The sequence below is a fragment of the Erpetoichthys calabaricus genome, chromosome 3 (genome assembly GCF_900747795.2).
Source record: "Erpetoichthys calabaricus chromosome 3, fErpCal1.3, whole genome shotgun sequence".
Classification (NCBI taxonomy): domain Eukaryota; kingdom Metazoa; phylum Chordata; class Cladistia; order Polypteriformes; family Polypteridae; genus Erpetoichthys; species Erpetoichthys calabaricus.
This window is the reverse complement of record NC_041396.2, coordinates 286,603,258-286,625,241: the sequence shown is the minus strand read 5'-3', so window position 1 is coordinate 286,625,241 and position 21,984 is coordinate 286,603,258. Positions and strand designations below refer to the sequence as shown.

Genomic DNA, 21,984 nt, shown 5'->3' with positions numbered 1-21,984 from the left:
CATAATAAGTTAACTGGCCCCCTATGTTCTTGCTGAACTCATTTTAAAGTAACAGTCTTGATCCTCTCTACTTATTTCTTTCATAATTTTAAACACTTCAATGATGTCTCTTCTTAATCTTCTTTTGCTTAAACAGACAAGTCTCAGCTATTTTCATCATTCCTCATATACCATCCCCTGTAGCCCTGGAATCAGCCTAGTTATTCTTCTCTGGACTTTTTCTAGTGCTGCTATGTCCTTTTTGTAGCCGGGAGAGCAAAACTACACCCAAAAAAAAAAAACCTGAACACCAGCAAAACCAAGGAGCTGGTGGTGGATTTTAGGAGGCCCAGGCCCCTCCTGGACCCCGTGATCATCAGAGGTGACTGTGTGCAGAGGGTACAGACCTATAAATACCTGGGAGTGCAGCTGGATGATAAATTGGACTGGAGTGCCAATACTGATTCTCTGTGCAAGAGAGGACAGACCCGGCTATACTTCCTTAGAAGACTGGCGTCCTTCAACATCTGCAATAAGATGCTGCAGATGTTCTATCAGACGGTTGTGGCGAGCGTCCTCTTCTAAGCTGTGGTGTGCTGGGGAGGCAGCATAAAGAAGAAGGACGCCTCACGCCTGGACAAACTGGTGAGGAAGGCAGGCTCTATTGTTGGAATGGAGCTGGACAGTTTGACATCCGTGGCAGAGCGACGGGCGCAGAGCAGGCTCCTGTCAATCATGGAGAATCCACTGCATCCACTAAACAGGATCATCTCCAGACAGAGGAGCAGCTTCAGCGACAGACTGCTGTCACTGTCCTGCTCCACTGACAGACTGAGGAGATCGTTCCTCCCCCAAACTATGCCACTCTTAAATTCAACCTTTGGGGTAAACATTAACATTATTCAAAGTTATTGTCTGTTTTTACCTACATTATTAACCTTTATTACTCTTTAATTTAATATTGTGTTTTTGTATCGATATGCTGCTGCTGGAGTATGTGAATTTCCCCTTGGGATTAATAAAGTATCTATCTATCTATCTTCTCCAGATGAAGTCTAACCAGTGCATTATAAAGCTTCTGCATAACCTCCTTTGACTTGTACACTATACATCAGGGCACAATATAACCTGACATTCTGTTAGCCTTGTTAATGGCTTCTGAACACTGTTGACAATGGAGTAACAACAAGTCAACTGGTCTTGTAACACAGAGGAATTGTATAAGAAGAAGCAAAGCAGGCTGTTTTTGGCTTAGGAGACTGCATTCCTTTAATGTGGGTACTGACATCCTCTTTTATAACTATGATGGCCAGTGCAATTTTCTATGAATCAACAAACTAATTAAAAGGGCAAGTTCAGTTATAGGGCACACTCTGGACTCCAAGGAGGTTGTATTGGAAGAGAGAATTAAAATAAAAATGAGTGTCATTGTGAACAATGCTGCAAATCTTTTCTCTGACAAGCTGACCCAGAGAACTTTCGGCCAATGAATTATTCAGCAGAAGTGTGTCAAGAAACATGATTGAGCCTCCATTATAGCAACAGCAATACACCTGCATAATGTCTTACTGTGACAACAGTGAACAATCAGAAAACTTTGAAACCTATTTAGATAGATAGATAGACTATCTTTCTTCTTAATATTTGATATTGCATAGAGTGATATGATGCCTATCAAATTTAATTCTAAGCTTTTTGTTGCTATACGCATTGCATATTCTTTAGATAGATAGATAGATAGATAGATAGATAGATAGATAGATAGATAGATAGATAGATAGATAGATAGATAGATAGATAGATAGATAGATAGATAGATAGATAGATAGATAGATAGATAGATAGATAGATACTTTATTAATCCCAAGGGGAAATTCACATACTTCAGCAGCAGCATACTGATAAAAACAATATTAAATTAAAGAGTAATAAAAATGCAGGTAAAAACAAGCAATAACTTTGAATAATGTTAACGTTTACCCCCCCCCCCCCCCCGGGTGGAACTGAAGAGTCGCATAGTTTGGGAGAGGAACGATCTCCTCAGTCTGTCAGTGGAGCAGGACAGTGACAGCAGTCTGTCGCTGAAGCTGCTCCTCTGTCTAGAGATGACACTGATTTACAACAGGTTAGTACCTTTCATAAAGAGAGGGAAGGTCATACTCCAGGAAGCTTCAGTGTTTCTGGCCTTGGAGCAACAAAATGCATATCTCAGCCATCCCAAGGTATACCACAAATGTGTCTCTAACCTTCTCCAGTGTTTTGTTCTTGGAGCACAGCATGGATTTCTTTATACCACACTCCAGTATTTTGGACTCAGAGCACAATAAACTGCTCTAACATTCTAGCACCTGAGCAAGATGAAATTTTGATGTCTTCTCCTACTCAAAGAAGGGCGTCTTCTTACACTCTGCCTAGAACAGCTTCTATCTCCCATGAGAACATTCTGCTTCATGCCACTGAGGCCTTTTCTAAGCAATCCCTCTGGAGGTTTTTGCCCCCAGACCTTTCAGCTTCCAAAATTTGCATCTCTTTGCAGCCACCAGCCAGTCCCTTCAACACTGCCTCCAGTCTTACAATTCTGACCATCTAGCAAAAACAGTAGTCAAGATTTCTCAAGACATTGCAATACTATCTAAATATCTTGAATGAATCAAATGGATTTGTGACCATTTTTTTAAATAAAGATTACTCTGATTACAAGAGGATTCAGAGAAAATGATCAGATTCCAATAGGTTCAGAATTTATGTTTTGACTGAGATGTCATGATTAATGTTTTTTTTATGTTATGATTTTTCCTTGTATAAAAAAAATAGTATTTTTGTATTGATATTCATTTTTATCGTTATGATGACACTGTCATTGCAGTACCATTTTAGAATTGTTTTTAATCTTGGGTGCCTCCTTTCTCTACTCATTTTTGTGTCTTAAAACTAAAATGCTGGTTGCTACCTGCAAAATCATTGGGCTAATGTCATTCTGTGATTGCTAATATGGTGGAGTGGTATCTGAAGAATTTACGCTTTTATAAATCTAGAAGCTCAAGGTTATGTTCTGAAATTATTTTGGTTAGGCAACATTCCTGTGAGTCTGGATTTCACCTTTTGTTCCCTGAACATAGCTTTCAATTCACAGATTCTGTTTTGTAGACTTTTATGACTCCTTACCTGCATTTTGGACAACCTGACTGTCAGTCAGGCAGTCAGTCATCACCCAACCCATTATATCCTAACACAAGGTCACTGTGATCTGCTGGAGCCAATCCCAGCCAGCACAGGGCGCAAGGCAGGAACAAACCCAGAGCAGGGTGCCGGCCCACCGCAGGGCACACACACACCAAGCACACGCTAGGGACAATTTCGGAAACTGGAGTACCCGGAGGAAACCCACACAGACACGGGGAGAACATGAAAACTCCACGCAGGGAGGACCCGGGAAGCGAACCCAGGTCTCCTTACTCAAGGCAGCAGCGCTACCACTGCGCCACCTGAACAACCTGCCTGCTTCCTTTTAATATTTAATTTCCTTGACACTCCTTAATTAAAATCATTTCAAATAACATACTTTAGTTCAATGTTTTCACATTATGAGGGTGCAGTGATCACATAAGTTCAAACTAAAAATGAATGAGATAAAGCTTTGAAGCCTGAGCGTTTCCATGTCACATGAGATAACATTGCCCTGGCCTTGATGAGCAATATGACAAAAGTAAAAAAAAATTGCACATTACATTGGGAGTGTTTTCACAAGAACAAAACATTGGTGGTGCTTGGCCCAAAAATCAAAGGTGAGTCAAGGTGTCTTCTGAGATCAGACAAGGGTTACATGAGACTTGTTTCTGGATGACTGGCTGTGATTCTTCTGCAAGGACACGCCATTGGCTTCATAGACAACTGGGACTGCTACTGGGAGAGACCACACTTCTACAGACTGCATCCCAGTAGATTTAGCACTAGGGCCTCTCTGCCAGCATTACAAAGGTAATACAATATTCCTGAGTAACTTTTATTATTTATAATAATTATTATCTATATATATAATTCACTAAACTGCCGACAAGTAAGACGTCAATGGCGCACGCAGGAAGGAGCCACGCCCACCAACTCTAAGACCATTGGATATGACGAAAACTCGCAGAGCCACGCCCACCAACTCGGACGTGACGCCTCAGAAAACATGCCGTCATTTCTGTTTGTCTGTGCCACAGTCCACATGCAGCTCTGAGCCACGTTGACTTTTCATTAGTCAACCTCAGTGGAACCTTGGTTCACACAGAGGCAGCGCCAGAGAGAAACAGAGGCACAGACAGGCAGCCCGAGTGAGAGAGCCGCGAACACACACAGGCAGCGCCACAGAGAGACAGAGGCATACACATAGGCAGCACGAGAGAGAGAGCTGCGCACACACAGGCAGCGCCACAGAGAGACAGAGGCACACACACAGGCAGCGCGAGAGAGAGAGAGACGCGCACACACAGGCAGCGCCAGAGAGACAGAGGCACACACACAGGCAGCGCAAGAGACAGAGCCGCGCACACACACAGGCAGCGCCACAGAGAGACAGAGGCACACACAAAGGCAGCGAGAGAGAGAGCCGCGCACACACACAGGCAGCGCCAGAGAGAGACAGAGGCACACACACAGGCAGTGCCAGAGAGAGACAGAGGCACACACACAGGCAGCGCCACAGAGAGAGACAGAGGCACACACACAGGCAGAGCCAGAGAGAGACAGAGGCACACACACAGGCAGCGCGAGAGAGAGAGCCACGCAATCCTTTAAAACTGAGGTTAAAACACAATGAAGAAAGCAGTCTTTAAAAACCAATAAGCCCTGTGCCTCTTTTTCATTAGCGTCTCACCTGCTTCAGGCCCTGCAACAGTCGAGACGCTCTCTCAGCAGCTGACCTTCTCTGTGCCTGACTCCACTACTGTCAGTCGCCTGATTAAAAATGGCCTTTTGAAGGGGAGCTATGGACCTGCTATACCACAGGAACACATTTCCTTTGAGCCTGCTCTCGCTCACTCTAACGTACCGGCTTTCTCTCTCTCCTCACTCGCTCGCACACTGCACAGGGGAGAAATGCCTGCAGCACAACTCCACCCGGAAACCGTTTCAGCCACACTTCCACGCCCCTCGCTACGCTGTGAGTGTGATGATTATTTATTTAAAAATGGCCTTTTGAAGGGGAGCTGTGGACCCGCTATACCACAGGATCACCTGTGACATTGCCTTCGCATTGTTTTCCTTTTATTTATGATCCCGTCGAGCAGATCAGACACCCAGGCAAACAACACTGAATAATCAATAGCTGCAACCACTTTGCCTGCCCCAACTCCTCACCTGAGTCGGTTTCGTCTGTGTTCAGCAGTGTTTCCCAAACTCGGTCCTGGTGAACCCCTGTGGATGCAGGGTTTTGTTCCAACCAGATTCCTAATCATTAATGCCGGTGAAACTCATCAGGAATAAGTCGGTTTTTCAAACGCAGTTGTATAGCAGATTAGCCTAGCAGGATGTAATAATCTGAGATGAATGCGCGCCCCCGCGCTGAGTGAAAAGCCAATGTATATTGAGTCAAGAAAACATGATCAGCAAGTCTTTGATAGGCTGCAACAAAATGATGAAAGAACGGGCGCATTTTTTTCTCACAAGCTGGGTGGCTGGGTGTTAGTTAGTTAATTAGTTACTCGAAGGATTGCAAGATTTAATATGCACAAGCGGTAACACTGCAAAAGCAGCCCAAACCAGAAAAGACGGCTGGCAAAAAGTGGCCGACAAATTAAACGCGTCTGCATTGTACTTATTGAAAGCAGCATTACGGATTTTGCAAATGTTCATTTTTTCCCTCTGCTTAAAAAACATTAAAAAAGCGGCGTGATTATGCGGCGTATACTACGCCGCGGGTTGGTATGCAGTGTGTAAAACAGTTTGTTTGTCGCGGAATAATTTGCCTTTTACTTTAACATTAAAACAATTTCCTGTTAGATTTGCCTTTGCGATGACAATTAATAAGGCACAGGGCCAAACTTTCAAAAAGATATGCATGTATCTGCCAAAACCAGTGTTCAGTCACAGACAGTTGTATGTTGCTATCTCCAGAGTTCCATCCTTTCATTCACTTACTGGTATGCCTGCAGGAACACGTGCAGCAAGCGAACGACACACACACACACACACACATACAGGCGCGCGCGCGTGACAGAGAGAGCGCTGGACACATAAGAATAATAATACTTCATTACATTGATATACCGGTGTTTTCAGTATTCAAAGTGCTATCCACACAGGGAGGAACTGGGAAGCGAACCCAAAATCTTGCACAGTCTCCTTACTGCAAAGCAGCAACACTACCACTGCGCTACAAGGCAGATAAAGAATGCACTGGGCTCAATTTTGTTTTCACTTCTATTTGGACAACTGTGTCGTTCAGGAAGTGTTCACCCATCAATACATAATTATGCGGCGTATGCTACACCGTGAGTTGGCGAGCGGGTCATACGCTCACACTGATTACGTCCCTGCCCTTTGTGCACACCCCCTCCCCCTCGGTACTACTGTGGTCGGGTGACTTGGTGGATTATATATAGAAAAGCAGCCAAAACCGCAAAGAACAATGAAAAGTCTACGTGATTCACAGGTGCATGTGGACTGTGCAAACCGGAAAATGACTCAGGTGATGAGTTGGGGGTGGGCACATGAGCAGGCAGTGCATACTAAACGAGAAATCAGCAGATTAGCATGACGGAGGGGGCGGAATGGGCGTCCTTCCCCTCTCCTCCCGTTCCGCCCTCCGCGCCCGAGCACCTACCGATTTTTCAAATGTTAATTTTCTCCCTGTGCTTAAAAATCACTAAAAAAGCGGCCTGATTATGCGGCGTATGGTACGCCGTGGGTTCGCTAGTTCATAATAATAGCCACGACTTCTTTGAAAAATGTAATAACTATACAGTAAGTCCATCTAAAGTGGTGCATAATATTGAGCCTATAATTATGAACTACAGATTCAGAAAAGAGCAAACACAGTTTGGTGTTAATGTCAGTAACATAATAAGCATCTCTAATTGTACTGTGGTTTCTGCACAGTCGCCTTTTCCCAAAAAACCTTAATATGGTATTATTTAACATTAGAATATTAACTAGTAAAACATTTTATGTAAATTATCTTATTATTGAGAGGAAAATAGACCTTTTAACTGTATGTGAAACGTGGCTCAGAAGTGACAGATCTGCAGTACTTATTGAGGCAGCACCACCGACAGGTGGTGGCTTAGCAAATATTCTCTCATATGAAGTAGCAAAGTAGTTATTAGCTAAACAAACAAACTTGATGGACTGAATAGTATCCTCTCATTTGCCAATTTTGTTATGTTCTTATATTCTAAGATGTCAGCCTTGGTAGTTTTTCCATCTTTTGTGCATCTTACTGTCACTAATTGGATAGGAATGTAAATAACAAACTGGTTAAGTCTGCAGATGATTCAGACCTAGTTTTGTAAAATTTGACTTGCTTGTATGGAATGTTATTTGATTTTAATAAAAAGTTCGTAGATGATACCAAGCTAGAATGAGCAAATAATCTCAGTCTTACATCTCTTGGACAGCATGCAGGTTTGGGCAGATTTGTGTCAGATGAAATTTCCTGCAAGTAAATGAAAAGTATTACACATAGAAAGTTAAAATGATATGTTTGAATAAACAATGGGAGGTCTGAAAATTGAAAGTACGCCTTATGAGAAGGATTTAGGAGTGGACTTGTCCCTATCACCTGCCAGACAGTGTTCAGAAGCCTTTAAGAAGGTTATATGGCATGGTGTGAGGAGTACAAGTCACAGGACGTTCTGCTCCAGCTTTATAACACACTGGTGAGGCCTCATCTGGAGTTCTGTGTGCAGTTTTGGTCTCCAGGCTACAAAAAGGACATAGCAGCACTAGACAAGGTCCAGAGAAGAGCGACTAGGCTGATTCATGATCTACTTTCTGTGAATTATGAGGGAAGATTAAAGAGATTAGTTTCTTCTTTCATCGTAAGCAAAAGAAGATTAATAGGAGACATGATGGAAGTGTTTATGATTATGAAGGGAATTGGTCCAGTGAATCGAGACTGTTATTTTAAAATGAGTTTAGCAAGAACACAGGGACACAGTTGGAAACTTGTTAAGGGTAAATTTTGCACAAACATTAGAAAGTGTTTCTTTACACAGAGAACCAGAAACACATGGAATAAGTAACCAGGAAGTGTGGTTGACAGTAGGACTTTAGGGACTTTCAAAGCTTGACTTGATGCTATTTTGGAAAAATTAAGTTTGAATTATGGGAATTAAGTAGTACTAGTGATCATTTTTGCGCTGAATGGCCTGTTCTCGTCTACATTGTTCTAATGCTATAATGTACTGAAGCTAAATACTCCTACCTTTCATTTATATTTAGGGTCCCAGGCAATAATATAGATTAACAAAAGAAATAGGAAAAAAATGTATACACTTTTTTGATAAATTATATAGATTAGATTAATCCCTAAATATGCCCAAAAAAGAAGCAAATGAGTGTTACAACATAATACCAATACAACCTGAATTGTTAGCAGGTTGTCTTGTTAGAAGTCTAAATATTCAGTATACTTAGACCACCAGGTGGCTCTTTGTCTTCTTAACCTGACTGGTCTCTGGCCACAGAATGGATGATATGGCTGAGACAGTTGGCTTTGAGCACCCTTAATTTACCTCTTGGACCAAATGAGGGTGGTAGTGACTTTATCACTCCATCAACTTTTTCATTTAACCTCTGGCCAAAACACACATATTTTTAACAGGTCTTTCCTAAGATATTATTTATACTAGTTATAAATTAGTAAGTACAAGAACTGGTTTCTAAAAGTATTTTTTCTATGTTTCTTTATTAAAATATTAAATTACTGCATCTTCATAATGGCATCTGATGAGCTTTTGTGTGTTTAGCAAGTTGAAATTTCTAACTGTAAAAGTTGGATTAGTGCTTAGAAGGCAAAACAATCTGGTGACTTTTGGCAAAGTATAACACCAGAACTCGGATTCCCTTATTTCAGAAAACCTTCCTTTTTTATTTTAGTGGCTTGACACAGTGGATACTACCTGGAAGAATGTCGCAAGTGCAAAACTGTAGTGGTATGTATAATACAGTGCATCCGGAAAGTATTCACAGCGCATCACATTTTCCACATTTTGTTATGTTACAGCCTTATTCCAAAATGGATTAAATTCATTTTTTTCCTCAGAATTCTACACACAACACCCCATAAGGACAACATGAAAAAAGTTTACTTGAAGTTTTTGCAAATTTATTAAAAATAAAAAAATGGAGAAATCACATGTACATAAGTATTCACAGCCTTTGCCGTGAAGCTCGAAATTGAGCTCAGGTGCATCCTGTTTCCCCTGATCATCCTTGAGATGTTTCTGCAGCTTAATTGGAGTCCACCTGTGGTAAATTCAGTTGATTGGACATGATTTGGAAAGGCACACACCTGTCTATATAAGGTCCCACAGATGACAGTTCATGTCAGAGCACAAACCAAGCATGAAGTCAAAGGAATTGTCTGTAGACCTCAGAGACAGGATTGTCTCGAGGCACAAATCTGGGGAAGGTTACAGAAAAATTTCTGCTGCTTTGAAGGTCCCAATGAGCACAGTGGCCTCCATCATCCGTAAGTGGAAGAAGTTTGAAACCACCAGGACTCTTCCTAGGGCTGGTCGGCCATCTAAACTGAGCGATCGGGGGAGAAGGGCCATAGTCAGGGAGGTGACCAAGAACCCCATAGTCACTCTGTCAGAGCTCCAGAGGTCCTCTGTGGAGAGAGGAGAACCTTCCAGAAGGACAACCATCTCTGCAGCAATCCACCAATCAGGCCTGTATGGCAGAGTGGCCAGACGCAAGCCACTCCTTAGTAAAAGGCACATGGCAGCCCGCCTGGAGTTTGCCAAAAGGCACCTGAAGGACTCTCAGACCATGAGAAAGAAAATTCTCTGGTCTGATGAGACAAAGATTGAACTCTTTGGTGTGAATGTCAGGCATCACGTTTGGAGGAAACCTTGCACCATCCATACAGTGAAGCATGGTGGTGGCAGCATCATGCTGTGGGGATGTTTTTCAGCGGCAGGAACTTGGAGACTAGTCAGGATAAAGGGAAAGATGACTGCAGCAATGTACAGAGACATCCTGGATGAAAACCTGCTCCAGAGCGCTCTTGACCTCAGACTGGGGTGACGGTTCATCTTTCAGCAGGACAACAACCCTAAGCACACAGCCAAGATATCAAAGGAGTGGCTTCAGGACAACTCTGTGAATGTCCTTGAGTGGCCCAGCCAGAGCCCAGACTTGAATCCGATTGAACATCTCTGGAGAGATCTTAAAATGGCTGTGCACTGACGATTCCCATCCAACTTGATGGAGCTTGAGAGGTGCTGCAAAAAGGAATGGGCGGAACTGGCCAAAGATAGGTGTGCCAAGCTTGTGGCATCATATTCAACAAGACTTGAGGCTGGAATTGCTGCCAAAGGTGCATCGACAAAGTATTGAGCAAAGGCTGTGAATACTTATGTACATGTGATTTCTCAGTTTTTTTATTTTTAATAAATTTGCAAAAACCTCAAGTAAACTTTTTTCACATTGTCATTATGGGGTGTTGTGTGTAGAATTCTGAGGAAGAAAATGAATTTAATCCATTTTGGAATAAGGCTGTAACATAACAAAATGTGGAAAAAGTGATGCGCTATGAATACTTTCTGGATGCACTGTATGCTATATACTCCTCTTGTGTTAGAAAATTATGGACAATCCACAGATATGAACAAACTCATAAAACCCTAACAGTTTTCTTTTCGGCTGCATTTCAATTAATTTTCAACTATTGACTTATATTTTTAAGTTATACTGTAAAATAAGCAAACTAATTTTGACAAAGACAAATACATAGCAGCCACTTCTAAGAGTGGGGAATAGTACTGCATTTTAAGGCCACACCATAAACTCTGTCAGAGGTGAGCAGCTCGATCAGCAACTTGCCGTTTAACTAAGTGGCAGAAGCTGCTGATAGTTAGTTCCAGTGTCATAAGTATGCCTTGCATCTGTGTCTTCTCAGGCAGTATTGACACTTTGAACAATACCTCAGCAAAGACAGCAGGGGATTGATCCTCAGTTATCCACAATTATGCCTCTTCCAACTGCATGAATCACTGTATCATTATCTGAAATTTTTAAAGATATTTAAGCATAAAGTCAACATGCTTTGTATAACCTGTGATTCATTTTTGTTTAAATTATTTCCGTCTTGTGATTTAAAGTATATATTGCTTCACTATCATTTTTTTAACAAGTTCAAAATGATTTTCTGTTAAATAAGTAATAATGCATGATGCAGTTTTTCATTAACTAATACTTTCGGTGCAAAGCTTGACTTACCTACAAAATTAGCTTACAGATATCTGAAACAATGGAAGTCAACCGGATGTATAATTTTATATAAATATATCTACAGTGCCTCCCATAATGTTTTGGCAAAGCCACATTTAATTCACTAATCTAGTCCACAGTTTAAAATTATAAATCAATCAATTCAGATAGGGCGGCATGGTGGTGCAGTGGTAGCATTGCTGTCTCACAGTAAGGAGACCTGGGTTTGTTTCCCGGGTCCTCCCTTCATGGAGTTTGCATGTTCTCCCCATGTCTGCGTGGGTTTCCTCCGGGTGCTCTGGTTTCCTCCCACAGTCCAAAGACATGCAGGTTAGGTGCATTGGCAATCCTAAGTTGTCCCCAGTGTGTGCTTGGTGTGTGTGCCCTGCGGTAGGCTGGCACTCTGCCTGGGGATTTGTTTCTGCCTTGTGCCTTGTGCTGGCTGGGATTGGCTCCAGAGAGACCCCTGTGTTTGGATATAGTGGGTTGGAGAATGACTGACTGACAATTCAGATGTGATTAAAGTGCATATTGCAGGCATTCATTTAAGGGTATTTGCATACATTTTGGTCAAGCTTTGACAATGACAATACTTTTCATGCACAGTCTCCTCATTTCAGGGCACCATAACGTTTGTGAAATGGGCAATGGCAGGTCTATTAAAGCCGTCATTAGGAATTTCTTGTATAGCCCTAGCATGCAATGACTGTTTGAATTCTGCGATTCATAGACATCACCAGTGTGCTGAGGATCTTCTCTGATAATACTCTGCCAAGCCTCTAATGCAGCAATTTTCACCACCTGCTTGTTTGAGGAGCTTAGGTTTTCTGTTCAGCATATGGAAGGCATGCTCAGTTGGATTTAAATCAGGAGACTGACTTGACCATTAAAGAATTTTCCATTTTTTAGATTTAAAAAATTCATATGTTTCCATTAGTAGTATGTTTGGATCATTATCTTATTGTAGGATCAAGCGCCATCCAGATTTTGGAGACATTTACTGGAACTTGAGCAGATCAGATGTTTCAATACACCTCAGAGTTCATTGTGCCACTATCTACAGCAGTCCCTTTATCAAGAGAAGTGTACCAGTACCTGTGGCAGCCTCACATGCCCAAGCCATAAGACCAACACCATCATGTTCAACAGATGAGCTGGTATGCTTTGGATCTTGGGCATTTCCATTTCGTCTCCACACTTTGCTCTTACCATCACTCTGATCAGGTTCATCTTTGTCTCATGTGTCCACAAGACCTTTTTCTAGAATTATGTACTTTAAAGTACATTTTATGAAACTCTAATCTGGCCATCCTGTTTATGTGGCTAGCTTGTTATCCTCCAGATATGAAATTAACTGCAAAGAAACTCTTTTCCATAATTTTAGATAAAAATTGGAGCTTAGAAATTAGGCCTATAGTTTCAAAGAACTGTAGGATGAAGCGTGGGGTTCTTCAGCAGAGGCCGAACAATTGCATGTTTAAAGTTGTCTGACATTATACCAGATGTTAGACAGATGTTAATAATATCCAAAACAATTGGACTAATAGCTCTGAAAGTATCTTTAAATAGTTGTGAGGGTAAAATTTCTAGTGGATAATTGGAAGGTTTCATATGCAGGATTATATAAGCTAGAAAAGAGGAAATAGATTGAAAGGAAGTAAAATGGCTGTGCACTGGCCTTAAAGGGGCTGGTGTCATCCCACAATGATCAACACCTGGAAGAGTAATGCTGGATCAAATGGCTTAGATTTTATTTATAAAAAAAATGAGAAAAAGCTCACAGGTCTAAGAAAATTTCTTAAGAGCATATCAAGCAAACATTGAGCATATGGTACACTCTGTCAGCTACTAGTTTACATAATATTGGGAAAATATTTTAAAAAACATAAAACAAAACTCTGTATGTGGCACAATGTGCCTGCTATGTACCGGTACATCCAAAATGGAAGCTGGATGATTTTGAGAATACACATTTTTCAACTTTGCTACATTATACTAATTCAACTTGAGGAAGACATCTGGATGAATCTCTACAAACCAACTTGTATGTGGCATGACCTGTTACTTGGTCAGGTGAAATACGCAAAACACAAGAATTGCATTTCCAGAACATTTTTGACTGTTTAAAGTTATATTTAGTTTCATTACAGTTTTTCTTTTTAAAAATAATAACATGCCAAAATTCTTTGACATTGTTAAATAATGTACAATCAATTCAAATTTCACATCAAACCAGAGTAAAATGGTTCCTTTTTTTGAATTGATTAGCATTTTTAAAAAATTAGCAAAGAGTGACATTGATGTTTTTTTTCAAATCAAGCTTTTTCAGAAAAGGGTAAAAAGGAAGATGGAACCTAACCTCCCAACTTTATGTATAAGAAAATACGCCTTGATAGGATGCCAGTCCATTGTAAAATACACTAACACTTATTTTACAGCTTAGTGAATCCAGAGCCCTGAAGCATTAAGACAGCAGCACCTATCACTACACAACCTGCCTCTGACTAGCACTGACTATTTTACATAATCCTGAGATATCATTATCATCTCATGAAGATATCCATGATAACTCCATCCTGGTTGTGAAACTTACAAAACTATTTTATTTTCTTTCTTTTCGGGGCTATGCTCAATGATTTCCCTGAGGTGAACGCCTGAATCAAGAGACTTTCTTCTCTGCATTAGACAAGAGATTGACCTCCAAAGTTGTCTGCGAATGTCATCACAGATGAAGATGTAGAACAGTGGATCTAGTACATTATTGAGGCTTGTCAACCCATAGCAGAATCGATACACAAGGAACAGTTTTTGTTCCAGGAGACATTTATCAGCAGTGAAGAAATAGCTGAAGAACTTATAGGTGCCAACCAGATGGTAGGGTCCAAACACCACTACAAAGATAAGAGTGATGGTACAGAGAATTCCCATAATCCTTCTGCGTTCACCTTGAGTCACCGATGGAGAGGAGCGTAAAGCTGATCGAATTTTCACAGAGGTAAACCTACAAAAAAAGATTTATTCATTAGAAACAACATTCAAATCAAAATAAACCAATGATATTGTGAAGAACATTTATATCATTCTAATAAATTATGTCCCACAAGACATGGGTTTCCCCTTTCCTTGTGAAACTACTGTGACAGGCTCATAGAATTAAACCCATATATTCTCTCACAATATTGTACATCCTCTCTCTAACACACTAACACTGAGGACTTTTCGCCAATGAATTATTCAGAAGAAGTGTCTCAGGAAACGCGACTGGGGCTCCTTTATACCAACAACAATAAGCTTGTATAATGCTTTAGTTGGACTGGGACTACAAGTTTTCTTTTCTTTCTTTTAAATATTTCCTTTCTTTTTAGCCATTCTTGTGTGTGTTCAGACCATAGTGTGTGTGTATATATTTATTTATTTATCTATTTATGTATTTATGTATGTATATATTTATTTAAAAAGCTTCTATAAAAAAAGTAATTTCCCCTTTGGGACAAATCTATCTATCTATCTATCTATCTATCTATCTATCTATCTATCTATCTATCTATCTATCTATCTATCTATCTATCTATCTATCTATCTATCTATCTATCTATCTATCTATCTATCTATCTATCTATCTATCTATCTATCTATCTATCTATCTATCTATCCTCAAGCAGAGGAGACTCTGTGGAGGACCTAATTAGGTCTTCAGAATTCTCAAAGGCATTAATAATGTAGATCCAGCAGAATTCTTTCAACTTAACAGTGAAATACATGCTTGAGGACACCAGTGGAAATTAAGAGGAAGTGTATTTAGGACTAAAGCCAGAAATCACTTCTTTACACAAAGAGTTGCGGGAATTTGGAAAAAAAAAACTACCATGGCATGGAGTTGATGCAGAAACCCTGATAACCTTTAAGAAGTACCTGCATGAGATATTGGAACAGTTTAGCTATTAGCTAAACCAGTAAGCCTGATGTACTGAATGGTCTCCTCTTGTTTGTCATATTTCTTATGTTCTTTTGTTTATATGTATATTTAATAGGGATGAGACATTATAGGTATCCCACAACAAAATTCATATTGTGATTCAAGCCTCATGATACAATATTCCCATGATATGAAATTTTCATTGAATTTTGTTTGAAGCCAAAAAAAAACAACTATTGATTTAGCACAAAGTGGTTCCACAAAGCTAATAATTTAGCACTTCTGTACACATTTGTGACCTACCTAAAGCACGACTGAATGTGCAATGAATCTTTTCAACAAAATATGATTCCTCCATTTCATTCCATCTAGTAAGTACTGCCTTTATTTTTAATTAAATAACTGCCATGTTTAAAAACAGGGTTACTGTCACAGTGATTTGTCTTGCCACCCCTACCATTCAGATCTTCAATCTCCATTTGAATTGCATTCCCACACATCATCTGTAGGTATCTGCCCTGCTGATTTGAACAGGACATTAATACGGACAATAGTAAGGCAGTCTGTTATATGTACTGAGCAGGCATAGCTAATACATATATACTGAAGAATTTTATTCCCTATTTTCAGGTACTCTGGAATTGGTGAGTGGATGAACTGCAACATTCAAAGTTCATATCTGAGAGGCAAGGCATATCATGCTTAGGCTTTGAATTCTTCTTTTTTTCTTTTGAAACATTACAGCCTGAGGTAACAATTATTTACATAATGTAACAGGTAGGAAAGCTTATGTAAATGTATGCACGTTTTAGCCCTCAGTTAAACATTTTACACAATCTGCAATCTAAATCATAAGGGTGCTGCCACCATCCTAGACTCCAACTTGTGTTTTTTTTTTTTTTTTTTTTTGTAATTTCTGTACTAATCCAATCTTCCATTTAATACCAAAGGTTTTATTTTTAAACTTGGATCTACAGACATTGATCTTTGGTTAACTATTCAAAGTGACTGTCTATTTTCCTGGCTAGCTTAATGAAGTACAGTAGTTCACTGGCTCTACTCATTCATTTAATGGAATTCTTTCTGAATAGTAAGTGTGGCACAGTTCCACTTTTTTATCTTTGGTATCTATTGGCTAGAGTCAAGACTGGGGGGTATCAAGAAAAAGGCCTGTTAAAGCCCATTGAGGCATTCCTTGTGTGATTTTGGGCTATACAAGAGATAAGGTTTTTGAGATAAGGTGGCTGGACAGGTCTTGGATTCATAATGTGACCAAAGAGAATTTCTTGGCCAAATTCCATGACCAAAAAAAAAGGGTTTGCTATGCTTAGTTGATCAATCATGTGCTGTTAGGTAAACCTGATCTTGCTTCCAGTGCTTTGGGAAAATTGTATATCTCTCTATTATAATAAAAAAATCTTGGGAGACAAAACTTTTTATCATGCAACGAGATGTGATCTTTTGAAGAGACTTTTTGGAATGAAGTCCCACGAGAACCAAACCTTTAACATGAGATTTTTTCAAGTCACGTCATACTTACAATGTTTGGAAGCAATACCTGCGAGACGGTGACTTTTGCCATTAGATTCTTTCAAGTCACACCCTACTTACAACCATTTTCAAACAAGACCACAGTCCTCTCCTCTCATTCGTGTGAATGCTTTTGTCAGGCACACTTTTTGCGCTCTCAGCTCTTATAAATTTTAATGTTTTCCTCACTTTAAGTTCCCAATTAAAGAAGACAGATTATGTCAAAATCTTATTGAAGAATTTCATCACGAAGGGTTGTCAACAGAAGAAATGAGGACACAGGCAATCCTAGCACCTAGAAACAAAGAAGTCAAATGTATTTACGCCAAAAATGTCGATTGGTAACAAAGCAAAATGGTTAAATGCGTATCAATAGACTATGCTGAAACAGTTGATGGTGATCGTGCGGAAGATGAAAACAACAACTTACAATATCACGAAGAATATCTACAACTGTTAACACTGTCCGGTTTTTCACCACACAAATTACTGTAGAAAGAAGGATGTATCCAAGAAAGGTAATGTAGTACATCTCCTGCGGATAACATTAGACACCAAAGGAGATCTTGATATGCCATTCATATTAAAACATGAACAGTTTCCTGTTAGGATAGCTTTTGCAAAGACAATTAATAAATCTCAGAGCCAAACATTTGAAAAGGTCATTCTATTTAATAGAGAGAAAGAAACGAAATGCAATCATGGGCAGTTATACGTCGGGTGGATGCAAAATTTAAATCTGTTTAAATTGTACATTCACATCCCTAAAAGTGAGGGGTAGGGCCGCAAAGAGGCTAGCGAATGGCGTTGGTGAGCGAAGCAAGTAGGGGGCAAAGCCCCCTAATGCTAATTAAACAGAAAGTTCTTTGTTTTGCTTGATTAATTCATCACTTGTATTTTAGTTTTAGGTGACCTAATATATGTTAAAAATATCATTGATGTAGTTGGGTAATAACAGCATGTTGAATGAACATAATACATGATTGGAAACCTTTCAGTACATATTAAATTTTCTTAAAACATTGATTTAAGACATTTTCACATTTACAGTTTGTTTACTTTGAGCCAACTAGCAATGACAGAACCCCACAGAATGGACATGATGTCAGATATCAATTGAATTTATGTCCGAGCATCAAATGAAAACCAACACACTTATTCCTACAAACCTATTCAGTTAATTCCAGTGTAGTTTAACACAGGCTAATAAAATTTTACATTTTCTATATATAAATATATAGAAAATAAATGAAAACTGAGAAAATCTCACTTTATATTTCAATATAATTTCTTAACTATTTACAGTATATAAATATTATTACGGGCGGCATGGTGGCGCAGTGCTAGCACTGCTGCCTCGCAGTAAGAAGACACAGGTTTACTTCCCAGGTCGTCCCTGTGTGGAGTTTACATGTTCTCCCCGTGTCTGCGTGGGTTTCCTCCGGGTGCTGTGGTTTCCTCCCACAGTCCAAAGACATGCAGGTTAGGTGCATTGGTGATCCTAAATTGTCCTGAGCGTGTGCTTGGTGTGTGGGTGTGTGTGCCCTGCAGTGGGCTGGCGCCCTGCCTGTGGTTTGCTTCCTGCCTTGCTCCCTGTGTTGGCTGGGATTGGCTCCAGCAGACCCCATGACCCTGTAGGATATAGTGGGTTAGATAATGGATGGATCTTTTTTAGTATTACTTTTATTTTTTTTTTACATATTTGTATTTTATACGCAGGTTTCTATTTATTTTATGCACATTGTATACATTTAGTGAAACTGGGTACAACAGCTAGTCAGTCCATAAATCAAAAAAAGATGATAGTCTCCCTTTTAAAAAAATCTTCATGTGAAATCAGTGGTATATTTCAGGATACAATTAAAAAAATTACAGCTATATTTTAAAATGTACATTTTCTTGTTATGCACTGTATCAAGTATAAAAAATATACCAGGCCAAATTAATTTATTTGTCAATGATAATAATTAAGTACAGAGACACCAGGTTCTTCTAAAAAATCAATTAGTTCTCTATGCAAAATTGCTAATACTAAAAATAATATAACATATCAAGCGGGCACGGTGATGTTCTGGTTTCTTCCTCTTCTTGCTAAACACATGCAGGTAAGGCAAATGGGGCCAAGCGTGTGTTTGGTGTGTGTGTGTGTGTGTGTGTGTGTTTGCCCTACAAGTGACTGGTGCTCTGTCCATGGCTTGTTTCCATCTTGCACTTTATGGCTAGCTGGGATAGGCTTCAGCCCCAAAACACTTGTCTGGTATAAGGAGGTTAGAAAATAACATTACATCCATCCATTTTCCAACCCGCTGAATCCGAATACAGGGTCACGGGGGTCTGCTGGAGCCAATCCCAGCCAACACAGGGCACAAGGCAGGAACCAATCCCGGGCAGGGTGCCAACCCACCTCAGGACACACACAAACACACCCACACACCAAGCACACACACTAGGGCCAATTTAGAATCACCAATCCACCTAACCTGCATGTCTTTGGACTGTGGGAGGAAACCGGAGCGCCTGGAGGAAACCCACGCAGACACGGGGAGAACATGCAAACTCCACGCAGGGAGGACCCGGGAAGTGAACCCAGGTCCCCAGGTCTCCCAACTGCGAGGCAGCAGTGCTACCCACTCCGCCACCGTGCCACCCATAACATTACATAACATAATTAATTATTTTAAATAATTATTTGCATTTATATAGCACTTTTCTCACTACTCAAAGCGCTCAGCAATTGCAGGTTAAAGGCCTTGCTGAAGGGCCCAACAGAGCAGAGTCCCTTTTTTGGCATTTACGGGATTCAAACCGTCAACCTTCCGATTGCCAGTGCAGATCCCTAGCCCCAGAGCCACCACTCCGTCCAAAACAAAAACTGCCTAACAGTAGGCCAGAGAGAATCCCAACATGGCTGGGAACAAGGCAGGGAAAGACTGAGACACTCCGTCACAGGTCATACTCACCCTCACACAGCCACCAATTTGGAATAGCCAAATGCATAAACACACACATCTGTGGGTATGTGGGTAACAAATGTTCAAACTCCAAGCAGACAATATTAGGGAATTACATTTGAACCCAGGATACTGGATCCATGATATTGTCCCGCTCTCCACTGTGTCTCCATGATTCCTGCAATAAAAACGTACTGCTACTACTACTACTACTACTACTAATAATAATAATAATAATAATAATAATGATAATAATAATAATAATAATAATAATAATAATAATAATAATAATAATAATATGTGCATATTAAATGTACAAACCCTAGAATGAAGATTGGCAGCACAAATCCAAACACGATAGTCCCAATCTTGAATATGGCATACTTTTTTTTAACTGGGTAATATTCCAGACAAAGTTCTTGGGCATCATCATACACTGAAGGGTACAGACCAGTCAAAATAAGTAGAAATGTGATGAGCCAAACTCCAAGGCTGATGCCAAGTGCCAACCGAGCTGTGCGTACTTTACTAAACCGAAGTGGATAAACTATAGCTGTGTACCGGTCTAAAGCAACAAGGGATAAGAACACAATGCTAGCATAAAGGTTAATATAGAAGAGAAACCCCACAAAATCGCAAGCTGTCCTCCCATAAGTCCACTTGTGATTGTTCTGTAGGTAAATGATCCACATAGGCAAGGTAAGGAGTTGGAGGCAGTCAGACACAAGTAAATTGAGAATGAAAGTATTGAGAAAATTGCTAGTACGGAGAAGTTGGTAGAGCCCCCACATGGACAGAAGATTAGCTGGAAATCCCAGGGTAAAGACAATGCTGTAAATTACTGTTAATCCAGTCTGATCTCTGGAAAAATCTATAAAACAGGACTTATTTGAATCCATCTTATCAAAACCACATCTGTATTTTCAAAGACCTCTAGAATATCTTCTCTGTTGATAACCCATATTCCATTATGAGGGATCTTGCAGTCCACTTCAGAATAGAATAAATACTTTTGATAAAAATGAGTTCTTCAACAAAAAAAGAGAAAGGATTTTTTTTGGGCAGACTGGGTGCTGTTTTTGGCCCAAATGGTTGAAGTGCACATATTCTGTCTAGATTTTTCAGCAATCTTCATGTGGTCATCAAGGTCCTGTGCCTGAAAACAGAACATTCATATCCATGAACAAAGGTTTCAAGTTTCATCATAATCTGTTAAATTTTATCATTTAAAATGTTAACCTACTGTTTTCAAACAATTTATACAGCCACTCCAAATACACAGCAGCATTCTGAGTTTAGTATTTTGATTAAATGCTAGATCTTAATTAATTAGCAGCTCTTTTTACTGTCATAAAAAATCACCTAATTATCAATATAACATACAACCAATGGTGTTTTCAGCATGTAAATTTTGGTTGGTTAACACGGACCTTGGAGAGAGATGCTGCAATGGTGTCCACAGACTGAATGAAGAAGTGGAGCCATCCTTAATGTGTGTGTGTGTGTGTGTGCGCGTGTGTGTGTGTGTGTTTGTGAAAGAGAGAGAAATATTGCATTTCACATTTCAGCAATTACAACCAGCGAGGATAAAATGTTTGCCAAATAATGCCATAAAAAATGAAGATTTATCAACGTATTACTATGCATTACAGTATAACCACCAAAGGACATCAAACTCTGAACACCGCAAGTAGAAACGTAAATTAAAATTCATAAATTTTCAGTATTTGTTCAAAGAGCAAAGTGCAAATTTGTATTTTACATAAGAAATTGTTGTGATTCATGATAATGATGATGACTACTCCAAAACAGAGATTTGTGCAAGCTCACGCACCCGTTTAAACAACATCACACAAAAAGCAACCAATAAGTTGCTTAACGGAGCATTAGCCATCAATCCCCAAGGTATAACTGCAAAGTTCAGGCTGCATGTGCACACAACTGAGCAAAAGTATGCTAAGAATACTGTAGGGTCAAAAGACAGGATCCTGCAGCCCAGAAACAGGCAAGCAGCTCCAGGCAGAAAGAAATTTCATATATTCTAAAAAGAAAGATTTTTCTAGATTGGAAACTGCATTGACCATGTCACAACTAACAACTAAGTTGACTTTGCTATAAACATTTTAATAGTATGTAAAATTAGTTAAGGTGAGTTTACTGCTCCATCTGCTGGGGATGGGGTGGCAA

The 21,984-nt window shown here is 39.8% G+C and overlaps 1 protein-coding gene across 2 annotated transcripts in view; it reads right to left on the bottom strand.

Annotated features, from left to right (window-relative positions):
• Positions 1-12,780: 12,780 nt before the first annotated feature.
• LOC114644559 (psychosine receptor-like) overlaps positions 12,781-21,984 on the bottom strand; it is a 69,036-nt gene continuing 59,832 nt past the window's right edge. For both annotated transcript variants that reach the window (XM_028792624.2, XM_051924367.1), the window contains exons 2-3: positions 20,119-20,953; positions 12,781-14,401 (exon numbers count right to left, since the gene is read on the bottom strand). In XM_028792624.2, the coding sequence (XP_028648457.1) occupies positions 13,990-14,401; positions 20,119-20,696 (990 nt within the window). In that variant the 5' untranslated portion in view covers positions 20,697-20,953 and the 3' untranslated portion in view covers positions 12,781-13,989. The remainder of the gene's footprint in view (positions 14,402-20,118; positions 20,954-21,984) is intronic.